Here is a 13061-nt window from a genome sequence, read left to right as displayed (position 1 = left end):
GAGCCACTCTTAAACTTCCAGGGAACTGAACCCTGGACTCTCAGATTCAGGCTCAGGAGACTTATCAATGGAGGTATCCAAGGCTCCTCTGAGTACCTATTTTTAAACTTACTTAAAATCTGGAGGTAAATCTTTATTTGATTTGGTATTGAGATTACAGAATTAGGCTGGGGACATTCTGGCTCCAGTTTCCGATAGTATTCATGTAATGTAATTAGTTCTGTTTTCATTAGATCTTAATAACGGTGTTTTCGGCTTTTATACCCTGCTACTTCTCGCTGGTGTTTATTTGTGACAATTCCTTCTTACCCCTGTTCTTTTTTTTTTATTTTTTGAGTTTATTTAATTTCATTTTATATGCATTGGTGTAAGGGTGTCATCTCCTGCAACTGGAGTTAAAGACAGTTGTGAGCTGCTATGTGGGAACTGAACCCCAGGCATCTGGAAGAGCAGCCAGTGCTCTCAACTGCTGAGCCATTTCTAGTCCCCCCTCCCTTCTTTCTATGAAGTGTCATATAATAAGTTTTTTGACTACTATCAGTTTTTGTCTGTTTAATTTTTTTTTAGAAGAAAGTTTTACTATGTAGTTCAAAATCTAAAGTTCCTGCCTCAGCCTACAGAATGCTAGAATTAGAAATGTGTGCCATACCTAGAAATTAAAATTTTTTAAATATTTTGTTGTCAATGTTGTTTTTTTTTTTATTTTGAGATGAAGTCAGTGATGTGCAGGCTGACCTCAGACTGGCTACAATCCTCCTGCCTCTGCCTCCCAGTGCTGGGAGTGCACGTATGTAAGCCCTGCTCTCCAGGTCCTGGAAATCTGAGCTTGGGCCCTCGTGCTTGTCTGCCAGATACTCTATCAGTTCAGCTAATTTTTGGGAATATAAATTGCTATATCCCGTGTGTCTGCTTCTGATCAGGAGTTAAACATTAAGTTTAACCCTTGTATTCTTCAGTTCTCTCTCACAGCCAGGTTAGCTTCCAGGCCTTTACTGGAACTCACAAACTCTTGTACTTGCCCCAGTGTATTTCTGGGTCCTCCTCTTTACTCTGCTGTGTAAACTGTTAAAGCTCTTATTCAGCACATGAGGTGTGCAGAGGCTGTGGTAGTCCTCAGATCCTCTTCTTGGTGCAGTGACTCTAGTTGCTTTTATGTCTCATATTGTGCATTCGTGGCTTCAGTCCAGAACCCGCTTTCAATCTCTTCAGGCTGACATAGTGACTGCTTTCTTCATACTGCCACCTGGGTTCCTCGAGTACCTTGGTCAAAGCATGTGCTAACTTGAAACCCTGCCTTGGGAGATGGCTCAGTCGATAAATGGTTGCTGAGCAGGCGTGAGGACCAACATTCAGAAAGTGTGCTTGTGGAAGGATATTACTTACATGGAAGTGTCTGGTTCTCAGTGCCTGTCTTTCCAGGGCTTGTGTCCAGGAGTGACATAAATACCTCATTAAAAAAACTTGAGTGGCAAAATTGAAGTAGTTAAACCTGGTAACATTCTTTGATGAGTGCTTAATCATTTGTCATCACTATTTTTTTTTTTAATATTCTAGCTTGAAATCCAGAATCATCCTTTTTTTGAGTCACTCAGCTGGACTGACCTTGTACAAAAAAAGATCCCACCACCATTTAACCCTAATGTGGTAAGTATGTATTTTTTGTAAAATACATACAAAGCTGAAACGAAGTTCACTATGATTTTGGAAACGGCTCCCCAAAGCCGGCCTGAATGAAAGGGAGTCAACACCTAAGCATTGTGCAGTTGTCACCTAGAGGTGCCGAGCTCAGTGCTGGAGGGCTTGGCCTACCTTTCCCACACAGCAAGAAAGGAAAACAAAAACTTCAGGGTGACCACTAAGACCACAGTTAGATTAAGTATCATCCTGCATGGTAATTATGAATGCTTCTTTGCAGAGATCAAATGGATGATCTTAATAGATGGAAGCTAAGGTAGCCATTATCATTTCTCTATATACTAAACCAACATCCAAGAGAAACTAATGTTTTCCCAGGGCCAAATAAGTGTGTGTGTGCGTGCGTGCGTGCGTGCGTGCGTGCGTGCGTGCGTGCGTGCGTGTGTGTGTGTGTGCGCGCGCGCGCGTGCGCGTGTGTGTGTGTGTGTGTGTGTGTGTGTGTGTGTGTGTGTGTGTTTAGACCAGACTGTGAGGTATCCTCCAGTCTTGCCCGCCTTAGGTTTTGATGCAGGACCTCTCACTGCACCTGAGTTAGTCATTTCAGCTAGGCTGGCTTGCCAGGGTGCTGCAGGGATCCAGCTCTTTCTGCCTGTCTGGAGCTGGGAGTGCGGGTGTGTAAGCCCTGCACAGACGCATGATACGGGTCCTGGAAATCTGAGCTCTGGCCCTCGTGCTTGTTTGCCAAATGCCTTTATCAGTTCAGCTAAATCTTTGAATGGGAATATAAATTGCCATGTCCTTCGAAGAAAATAATAAAAGTGTTGTTAAAATATTCACATTAGGGGCTGGAGAGATGACTCAGCCATAAAGAGCACTAGCTTCTCTTTCACAGGACCCAGGTTCAAATCCCAGTGCCCACATGGCATTTCACAACAGTCTTTAATTCCAGTTCCAGGGGATCTGACACTCACACAGACATGGGTGGAGGCAGAATGTACAACAGTGTACGTTCCTCTGAAGGCCAGAGAAACCTTGATGTCATTCCTCAGGCATTATTCATTTTATTGTTTTGTTTTGTTTTATGCTTTGAGGCAGAGACTCTCACTGGCCTGAAACTAGGCTGGCTGACCAGTGAGCTCGGGATATGACTGTCTGTACCTACATACTGCTGGGATGATATACAGGTGTTCCCAGGCCAGTGTTTCTGTTGTTGTAGTTTTTTAATTAATTAAATTATTAATTAATTTAGTTTTTTGAAACAGTTTTTCTCTGTGTAGCCTTGGTTGTCCTAAACTTGCTTTGTAGACCAGGCTGGCCTTGAACCCACAGAAATCCACCTGCCTCTGCCTCCCAAGTGCTGGGAGACCAGCATTTTCAAACCTGAACTCTTTAACGTTCCCTCAGGCCTGTGCGGCTGAGAATGCTCCCACCAAGTGCTTCATGACCATGTCTGTAGCGCAGAGAGCCACCTTTCATGGCTTTACTTAAAACAGCCTCACTTCATGAGAAAGCTTTACCCATCCAAACTTGAGAAACTAAACTGGCAGGCTCAGAGTAAAATACTATCCTGGAGACCTCCCTAAACCTTGTTTCTGCACATCAGGATGATGATGATGTATAGAGAGAAAGGTGGAGCGGTGTGTGTATGAATGTATGTATATATGCATGAATGCAGCTCTGCCATGCTGGCCTTCCTTATCCTTACCGTCACTACTCTCCCTACTCAACAGTGAAGAATTGTAACCTGTTAGACCAGACATCTCAGCATAATAATAAAAGTGGGTGGGGGAGCAGAATGATAAGGTAGGGGAGATCTAAACCTTCCAGGGAAAATATGCAAAGTCATAAAGACATCTTAATGCGCTAAGTTCATTTAAGAAAAGCTAACTGACCAACTAAGCTAATGAAAGAAAAGCTAATTAATAAACTAAGTTAATGAAAGAAGAACAGCTAAGGTAAGTGATTCTGTGCTTTCAATGTTTCAGGCCGGACCAGATGATATCAGAAACTTTGACACAGTCTTCACCGAAGAAACGGTCCCCTATTCTGTGTGTGTGTCCTCCGACTATTCTATAGTGAATGCCAGTGTTCTGGAAGCAGATGATGCATTTGTTGGTTTTTCTTACGCCCCTCCTTCAGAAGACTTATTTTTGTGAACAGTTTGACGTTCAGAACCGTCGGGTAAACTCAGGCCTGCGGAAGAGACAGAAACACCTCTTTGTGTGAATATATTCAACTCTGTATAACAGTGCCTCATTTTACATGTAATGTTGAAAACTATGAAATACGTATTTTCTGCTGTATGCAAGAAATAGGGCATTTCAAAGAGCTGTTTTGAACTGAAATTTGTATTCTTGTTTATTAAGCTTATTTTTAAACAAAAATTTAAAGGTATTATTCTTAGCACTAACCTATTTTTAAAGATAACTTTTTCTATTGACTGTTTTTTTCCTGCTGAGTTTACACTAACACAATCCAAGATAGACTGTTTGAATAGTCTGTTACAGTTAAGATGTATTAATATCTTTATAATTCTATGACTTTGTCATAGCAGAACTATGCAAATGGTACGTGACGGTTTATGATGAAACCCTATCTTCCCATGAAAAGTCACTCTTTGAAAATTTGCTTCTTGGTAGTAAATGCAAAAGCAGGTTAAACGCACTGGCGGGAGCGGACATTAATAGCTGCTCACAGTCAGCCCCTGTAAGAAAAGGCAAAAAGGTTTTTGCTTTTGAAATACTCAGTTCCCATACATGCATCATTTTTCCTTTAGAGGAAAAGAAAATATTTAATGGCTAGAAATTTTTAAATTCCCACGGAACTGAGAAGTAATAAAATGCTACCAGATAATTTTTAGGTGGTGCCAAAAATAAATGTCTGTTATATATGTATATTACAAATGTTTTCTATTTATGTTCCTTTTAACCCTTGGAGGTTTAGTATACCACTGAGTAAGTCTAAACCTCAATGTCAGGTTTTGCAAATAGCTATTTCAAAACTGCCTTTCTGATTGATCATGTTTTCACAATGACAGGGAAAAAAAGCTTTCTATAATGTTCATCTAGTTGTGAATTAAATAAAAGAGCAAATCTGGGTCAGTGTAGATGTATGTCACTGTAACAGAAGGTAACAGTAATTTAGCAGATACACACTCAGTGTTACTCATCTGGTAGTGCCGGGGATCCGACGTGTAGAAGGCCTCATGAAGGCGAGTGAGAGTGTTCTCCGTCTCTGAAGTACACACCTGCCTCTTGGTATCTTTATGTATCTTACAAATCAGAAGACCGACTGTAAACTCACATGCCGACTAATGTCTGCATTCATAATGGTAAAGGATGTTAGGCACAGAGACACTCTTTAAAAAGTGTGCTTACGCTGGACAGTGGTGGCGCACGATTTTATTCCCAGCACTCGGGAAGCAGAGACAGTGGATCTGTGAGTTCGAGACCAGCCTGGACTACAGAGTTCCAGGATAGCCAAGGATATGCAGAGAAACCCTGTCTGGAAAAAACAGAATAAGGCCGGGGCAGGGGGTGCCACATAACTTGGGGTTCCAGTTCCTGGAGGGCAGTTTCTCAGCTCCTCTAAGGAATGGCATCATGAGCTTAGCTGCTCCAGAAACAAACTTCATCTGCATGTGTTATCTTGACGGAGAAATCAGAAATATTTCTCGTCAATACCTTGCAGCTTAAATTCGGTCAGCGGAGTGGGGATGGGTGGTGCTTTGGTGGGACAGGCAGTATTTTATGTGCGGTACACTGGACCTTCCTTACAGGTGAGATGCGCTGTCTTCGCTGTACATAGTTTGGTTTGGGGCACCTCTGTAAGGACGACTTTAATAACAGTTTCTTGTTGATTATAAATCTAGACACATTGTACATGTATGATTTTTACTCAGATACCCCTAATTAAATTGCCAAAAATCAAAGTGCAATATTGTATTTTTAAGAACAAATTGTAGGTTTTTGATGTTTCTTGGATCACAAGAAATACAGATCTATGTAATATAATAAAATTAGCAAAAAATTAATTATCAATATCTAATTCCTGCTACCTGAAATTAAAAGCAGTCATGGTTATAGTAATTATCAAGTGAGTTATTTTTGTGTGAGAAATAGTCAAAATATTTGGATAGAATAAATTACTGGGTTATATTGATATGTGTAGATCAGGGAACAAAATTATTTTTCTAATCTCCACATTCATCTTTTCTCCCATGCTGTAAGTCTTATTAAATACATGCTTTTTGGAGAATCAGACTGTCTCATGCTAACTACCAAAATAATCTCAAAGGGCCAAATGAAGACTAGTTAACAGGAAGTCAGCTCCTGGCCTGTTCGCTTCATTTTTAGAGATATGTCTCAGTGTAGCAAGCTGGCCCCAAACTCGGGATCCTCTGAGCCTCCTCAACCTAGGATTGCAGCTTGTTAGTTTCAGCTTGATGAAGTAGATGTTTTTAGCCGTTGGGCTGTAAAGGTAATTTTTACTTAACGGTTTTGTAGAAACATTCTCCTCGGGGCAGGAAAGGTTCCTTGTTCGGCCTCCTTTTCATAGTTGGGGGTCCCACGCTGCAGGAGTCGGGTGAGGAGGCAGAGGCTTTTAGTTTCCTGGGGGCCAGTCTCTCTTAGGTTCCCACAGTCCCTCCTCCAGTGTTCTGACGGGGCCTTAGGGTGCACACATGAGTTTTGTAGGAACACAAGCATTGAGAGCACAGTAATAACCTGAGTCGAGTTTTTTATGGTTTGAGTACCTTGAAATTAATGTCATGTTTGTATATAAAAGAAGCTGTTGGGCAAAAGGAGTAGCAGCTCCCAGAATATAAGAATATTGGGACAGCAGCTAAAGAGATGGATTCAAATAAGAATACCTGCTCTTCTTGCTGAGGACCTGGGTTCGGATCCTGGTACCCACCTGGTGACACACTGTAGCCTGTAGCTCCAGTTCTAGGGACTCCCAGGCAAGCATATGGTGCATATAAGTACATACATGCAGACATACACATACAAAATAAAAATCCTTGTATTTTATAAACATACCTGGGTTCTTTGCCACATTTATACTTATTTAAACTAATAAAAATTGTTCACAACCTCACTAGCAGAATTCTGGTTGGACATTGATCTCAGTTATGTCACATTTTTACCATCAAGGCAAATTGTGTAACTGTTGATTTGCAATCTTTTAAATACATCCCTTTAGTGGGTGAGCATACACCCATACATACACTTTTCAAGGGGGGCGAGATAGATGGCTCAGCAGGTAAGGACAGCTGCCACTCGAGTTCAGGTTCTGAGATCCACGTAGCAGGAGAGACCCAACATCCATAAGTTGTCCTGACTACTGTGCACCCCTCCCACACACGTGTAATTCTGCGCACTCCTCCCACACACAATTTGAAATCATTTTTCAATTCTTACATGTTCACTTCTGCACAAGTAAATGAACCGAGAAAGGAAAAAGTGCTGCGTTGTCCTCAAATACAGCTTTTTAAATTTTTAACTAAAGTTGCGACAGTGGAGAATAACAGATTAATAGTACACAAAAAGCTTTTCTGCAACAGTGCAATGATCAAAGAATCTTTAAAGAGTAGCTAATTTGTACGTGTTTCGCTACAATGCAGTGTAAGGCAGTAAATTGGGGAGTATCACACTTTACCCCTGTTTATCCCCTTGATCTGTTCTATTGCTGAGCCTTTCCACGCATTTTTATTTGAACTACTATATGGTTTTCTGTTTGTTTGTCTTGAGACAGGGTTTCTCTGTGTAGCCTCAGCTGTCCTGGAACTCACTCTGTAGACCAGGCTGGCTTTGAACTCAGAGATCCTCCTGCCTGTGCCTCCTGAGTGCTGGGATCAAAGGTATGTACCACACTGTCTGGCACTACTATGTGTTTTATCGCTAGCATTTCAGATAAGTTTCTCTTCGTTCAATTCCTTTCTCATAGTATCCATCGCCTTCCTGATTTCACTCAGATACCTATGTCTTTGAACATAATTATGGTTGTATTTTGAGTTCTCTGGGATTTCATCCAATTCAGCCTCACTAGATGCCACACGACTACTCGTGTGTCTGTGTGAGCCTAAGTGAGTGTATGTCCACCACATATGTGTAGTAGCCTGCAGAAGTCATCACATCCCCTGGAGCTAGAGTTCTAGGTGGTTGTGACCCGTCATATGGCCACTACAGAGCAACCCTGAGCTATCTGCAGGACCAGCAAGCACTCTTAACTGCCGAGCCATCTCTCCAGCGCCCAGGTTGAGTATGTTCGATGATCAGGTAGGAATGAAATACAGTAGAATCAGGGCTGGAAAGATGGCTTAGTACTGGCTGTTTTCCAGAGGACCTGGGTTCAATTCCCAGCACCCACATGGAAGCTCACAATTGTCTGTAACCCCAGTTCCAGGAGATATGACACCCTCACACATACAGGAAGAACACCAATATACATAAAAATAAATCGTTTTTTAAATAACTGTGGTAGAGTTGAGTGCAGAAAATAATTCCTGGGCTTGAGAGATGGCTCAAAGGTTAAGAGCACTGACTGTTCTTCCAAAGGTCCTGAGTTCAATTCCCAGCAACCACATGTTGGCTCATAACCATCAATACTGAGATCTGGTGCCCTCTTCTGGCCTGCAGGTGTACATGCAGGCAGAACACTATAAATATTTAATAACTTTTTTAAAAATGCAAGATAATGTAAAAATATTATTTGCCCTTTTTTACTGTGTTGCCATTCATAATGATGATGTAAAAGTAGCGGTGATAAAAGCCCTGCGACATTAATGCTAACCAGCATCAATATACCATAGCTGTCGTGACTTAATTGCTTTGCTTTTCACTTACATTTGAAGAAAAGAAAAACTGTCCCCTAAATTTGGAGTCAGTGTGTCAGAAGAGGTGTCTGTGTTGTCATGTTCACTGCAGCACTGTTCACCACCACGTTAGCAAAACAACCTGAGAGTCAACACAAACATACAAAGAAAACGTGCTGGCATGTGTGACATGAATTGATGGGACATAACGCTACATAGAGATTCCCTCCTAATTGGAACCTTTTCCAGGTAGGAAAGAGGTCTAAGTTTTTAGTGTTCTTGTTGTTTGGTAAAGCTTTTATTGAACTTTAATTCTCACACTGTACAACTCGTCCATTTAAAAATGCACTATTAGCCAGATATTGTGAAAGGTACCTATAAGTCTCAGACTTGGAAGCTGAGACAAAACTGTGAGTTCAAGGCTTGCCTATGCTACAAACTGAGTTTGGAGCCTGGACTACAAAGAAACCCTGTCTCATTATTGAAGCTGGGTAGTGGTGGCACACACCTTTTTTTTTTTATTATTATTAATTTTATTTTTTTTTTATCAGTTACATTTTATTAACTCTGTATCCCAGCCGTGTCCCGATCCCTCATTCCCTCCCAGTCCCTCCCTCCCTCCCTCCCTCATCTCCACCATGCCCCTTTCCAAGTCCACTGATGGGGGGGGACCTCCTCCCCATTCATCTGATCCTGTTTTATCAGGTATCTTCAGGACTGGCTGCAAAGCCCTCCTCTGTGGCCTAACAGGACTGCTCCTCCCTTCGGGGGTGGGGAGACCAAAGAGCCAGTCATTGAGTTCCTGTTAGAAATAGTCCCTGTTCCCCTCACTTTGGGAAACCAATTGGTTACTGAGCTACCACAGGCTACATCTGAGTGGAGGTTCTAGGTTATATCCATACATGGTCCTTGGTTGAATGTCAGTCTCAGAAAAGACCCTGTGCCCAGATATATTTGGTCCTTGTGGAGCTCCTATCCTTTCCCCATCAGACTAACTCCCCTTCTTTCTTATGATTCCCTGTACTCTGCCAAAGGTTTGGTCATGAGTCTTTGCTTTGAAAACACTGCTAGTTAGAGTCTTTCAGATGCGCTCAGTAGACTCCTGTCATACGTTCAATGCACATCCCATCTGTCTTTCTAAATGAGGATTGATCATCTTACCCCATGTCCGCTCAATTGATTATCTTTTTTAGGTGTATAGATTTCATTATGTTTATCATATCTTATAGGTCTATATAAGTGAGTATATCCCATGTTTGTCTTTCTCCTTCTGGGATATTTCACTCAGAATGATCTTTTCTAGATCCCACCATTTGCCTGCAAATTTCATGATTTCCTCCTTTTTGATTGCTGAGTAGTATTCCATTGTATAAAAATACCACAATTTCTGTACCCATTCCACCATTGATGGACATCTGGGTTGTTTCCAGGTTCTGGCTATTACAAATAGAGCTGCTATAAACATGGTTGAGCAAGTGTCCTTTTTGTGTACTTGAACAAACTTTGGGTATATACCTAGCAGTGGTATAGCTGGGTCTGGAGGAAGCACTATTCCTATTTGTCTTAGAAAGCGCCAGATAGCTTTCCAGAGTGGTTGTACCAGTTTACATTCCCACCAGCAGTGGAGCAGGGTTCCCCTTTCTCCACAACCTCTCCAGCATGTGTTATCGCTTGAGTTTTTCATCTTGGCCATTCTGATGGGTGTAAGGTGATATCTCAGGGTCGTTTTGATTTGCATTTCCCTGATGGCTAATGAGGATGAGCATTTCTTTAAGTGTTTTTCTGCCATTCGATATTCCTCTGTCGAGAATTCTCTGTTTAGCTCTGTTCCCCATTTTTTAATTGGATTACTTGGATTGCTGCTTTTCAGCTTCTTTAGTTCTTTGTATATACTGGATATTAGTCCTCTGTCAGATAAAGGGTTAGTGAAGATTCTTTCCCAATCTGTAGGCAGTCGTTTTGTTTTGATGACGGTATCCTTTGCTTTACAGAAACTTTTCAGTTTCATGAGGTCCCATTTATTGATTGTTGCTCTTAGAGCCTGTGCTGTTGGTGTTCTGTTCAGGAAGTTGTCTCCTGTGCCAATGAGTTCTAGGCTGTTGCCCACTTTTTTTTCCAATTGATTTAGGGTATCTGGTTTTATGTTGAGGTCCTTGATCCACTTTGACTTTAGTTTTGTGCAGGGTGATAAATATGGATCTATTTTCATTTTTCTGCATGTAGACATCCAGTTGGTCCAGCACCATTTGTTGAAGATGCTGTCTTTTTTCCATTGAATGGAATTGGCTTCTTTGTCGAATATCGAGTATTCATAGGTGTGTGGATTTATTTCTGGGTCTTCTATGCGGTTCCATTGATCCTCCTTTCTGTTTCTATGCCAGTACCATGCAGTTTTTATTACTGTTGCCCTGTAGTACAGCTTGAGATCAGGAATGGAGATACCTCCAGATGATCTGTTGTTGTACAGGATCGTTTTGGAGATTCTGGGTTTTTTGTTTCTCCATATGAAGCTGAGAATCTTTTTTTCAAGGTCTGTAAAGAATTGAGTTGGTATTTTGATGGGAATTGCATTGAATCTGTAGATTGCTTTTGGCAGTATGGCCATTTTCACAATGTTAATCCTACCAATCCATGAGCACGGGAGATCTTTCCATCTTCTGATATCTTCTTCAATTTCTTTCTTCAGAGACTTGAAGTTTTTCTCAAACAGGTCTTTCACTTGCTTGGTTAGGGTCACACCAAGGTACTTTATGTTATTAGTGGCTATGGCACAGACCTTTAATCCCAGCATTCGGGAGGCAGAGGCAGGAAGATCTCTGAGAGTTTGGGGCCCGCCTGGTCTACAGAGTGAGTCCAGAACAGCCAAAGCTATATAGAGAAACCCTGTCTCAAAAACAAAACAAAACAAACAAAAAAGAACTTTGTTCAACACCATTACCTTACAAACAGCCCAAAGGGTTTGGGGGGGGCTAGTTCAATGTTAATACCAAGAACAGAAACAACAGCGTGCTATCCACTTAATGGAATATTACAAAGGAAGACAATTCTAACATTCTAAAGCGTGCAGGAGCCTGAAAGACATTTTATGAAGTGGAATAAGAGGTATAAGACAGTAAATGCTGTGCGATTCCATTTGTGAGTTCTGCAGTAGCTAATTTGAAGAAGACAGAATGGTTATTGCCAGGAACTTGGGAAATCACTAAATGGCTCAAGAGTTTGGGAAGATGAAAAAAAGTAGTGAAAACATATAGTTTCACGACAGTGTGAAAGTAATGCCATTCAACTTCCACTCAAGAATGGCTAACATGGTACATTTTATTAGGTGCATTTTACCACAACTTTAGGGGAGAAAAATTCCCTACCCCACTATCAGTCACCTTCCACTTCCTTACTAAGCCCCAGTTAACTGCAAATTCATGTTCATGATTGTCTATCCTGGGTATTTCGTTAATAATTGGCATTTCATACAGCATGTTACTTTTGCGTCTTTCATCTTGCACAGTGCAGAAAGCCATCCATAGTGTACTAGCCCTTAATTCTCTTTTTAATTCAAGGAATAAATCGTGTCGCCTTGCGTTGCTATGCCACAGCTGTCTGATGCTGCTTGGGAGCGAAGGCGTTCACTTCGCAGCAGTTATGAGTGATAGTGTATGAGCTGCCATTTGCGAGCTTTTCTGTGGACGCACGTTTTCAAGTGTCTTGGAAGTAGCCCTTTGAGAGGCCGCCGCAATGTTTCCCAAAATTCCGACAATGCCGTTTCGCATCCCCATCGACAGGATTTGATTTTTCTTTCTTTTTTTCCACACGGATATTGTCTTGGACTCGACAGCAACGAAAGCAAAGGTAGCCTTGCGGAGAGCACACTGCCCTCAGGAGGCGCAGGGGGGACTGGTTGCCCTGGTGACGGGCGGAAGGGCGGAGGTCCCGGCAGACCCCGCGCGCCCGACGGTTGGAGAGGGCGCGTGCGCGCGAGCCCCTCCGCGGCACCTCGCGCGGGTCCGGACGCGCAGGTGGGTCTTGTTCCGGAGCGGCCGGAGTGGCGGGCTCCGGGGGCCTGGGGTCCCCCAAAGGGCTGCTGCGGGGCCCGCGAGCCGGGCGGGTTCGCGCGCGCGGCTGAGTGCTGAGCTGTCTGAGCCTTGGTCTCCGCATCGCCTCACGGTTCCCTCAAGCGCTGACACGGGGTCCCTTCGCCTCTTCTGCGCCGTTTCTCCTCATCGTCCCCCGCTGGCAGTGTGTGTGAGTGTGTGCCCGGGCCACCAGCACCCTGCCCGAGCCCAGCTCTAACCTCCGTGTGCCCAGCCTCCTGGATGTCTGCAACCACCACCTACCCTCAACTGCTTTGTTTTGTTCTGTGTCGTCCAGGTTGGCCACGAAGCCCAAAATGAGCGTCTTTAAAATTCTAGAATTTATCTCCTCCATTCCATTTTGTTTCGAATACCCTGGACTGGTTTGTCCATCTATCAGAAATACAACACTAGTTGAAAACTGATAATTGGCTGTTCACTGTCTCAAAGCATTCTCCACACAGGTAACAGGACGGGGCTAATTTCCAAAATTACAATAAATATATAACAATAAATAAAACAGACATAATTCTATTTTCAAAAACTTC

General features: G+C 42.5%; 1 protein-coding gene across 5 annotated transcripts in view; it reads left to right on the top strand.

The window, feature by feature from the left end:
- Positions 1-5723, top strand: part of Sgk3 (serum/glucocorticoid regulated kinase family member 3) — a 93209-nt gene extending 87486 nt beyond the window's left edge. For 4 of the 5 annotated variants that reach the window (XM_060385891.1, XM_021644433.2, XM_060385889.1 and 1 more), the window contains 2 exons: positions 1555-1644; positions 3621-5723. In XM_060385891.1, the coding sequence (XP_060241874.1) occupies positions 1555-1644; positions 3621-3791 (261 nt within the window). In that variant the 3' untranslated portion in view covers positions 3792-5723. Of the gene's footprint in view, positions 1-1554; positions 1645-1915; positions 1952-3620 lie in introns of all 5 variants that reach the window. The other variant, XM_060385892.1, reaches the window with a different exon arrangement.
- The last annotated feature ends 7338 nt before the right edge of the window (positions 5724-13061 follow it).

This window comes from Meriones unguiculatus, chromosome 6, assembly GCF_030254825.1.
Source record: "Meriones unguiculatus strain TT.TT164.6M chromosome 6, Bangor_MerUng_6.1, whole genome shotgun sequence".
Lineage (NCBI taxonomy): Eukaryota > Metazoa > Chordata > Mammalia > Rodentia > Muridae > Meriones > Meriones unguiculatus.
This window is presented reverse-complemented; position numbering and strand designations above follow the sequence as displayed.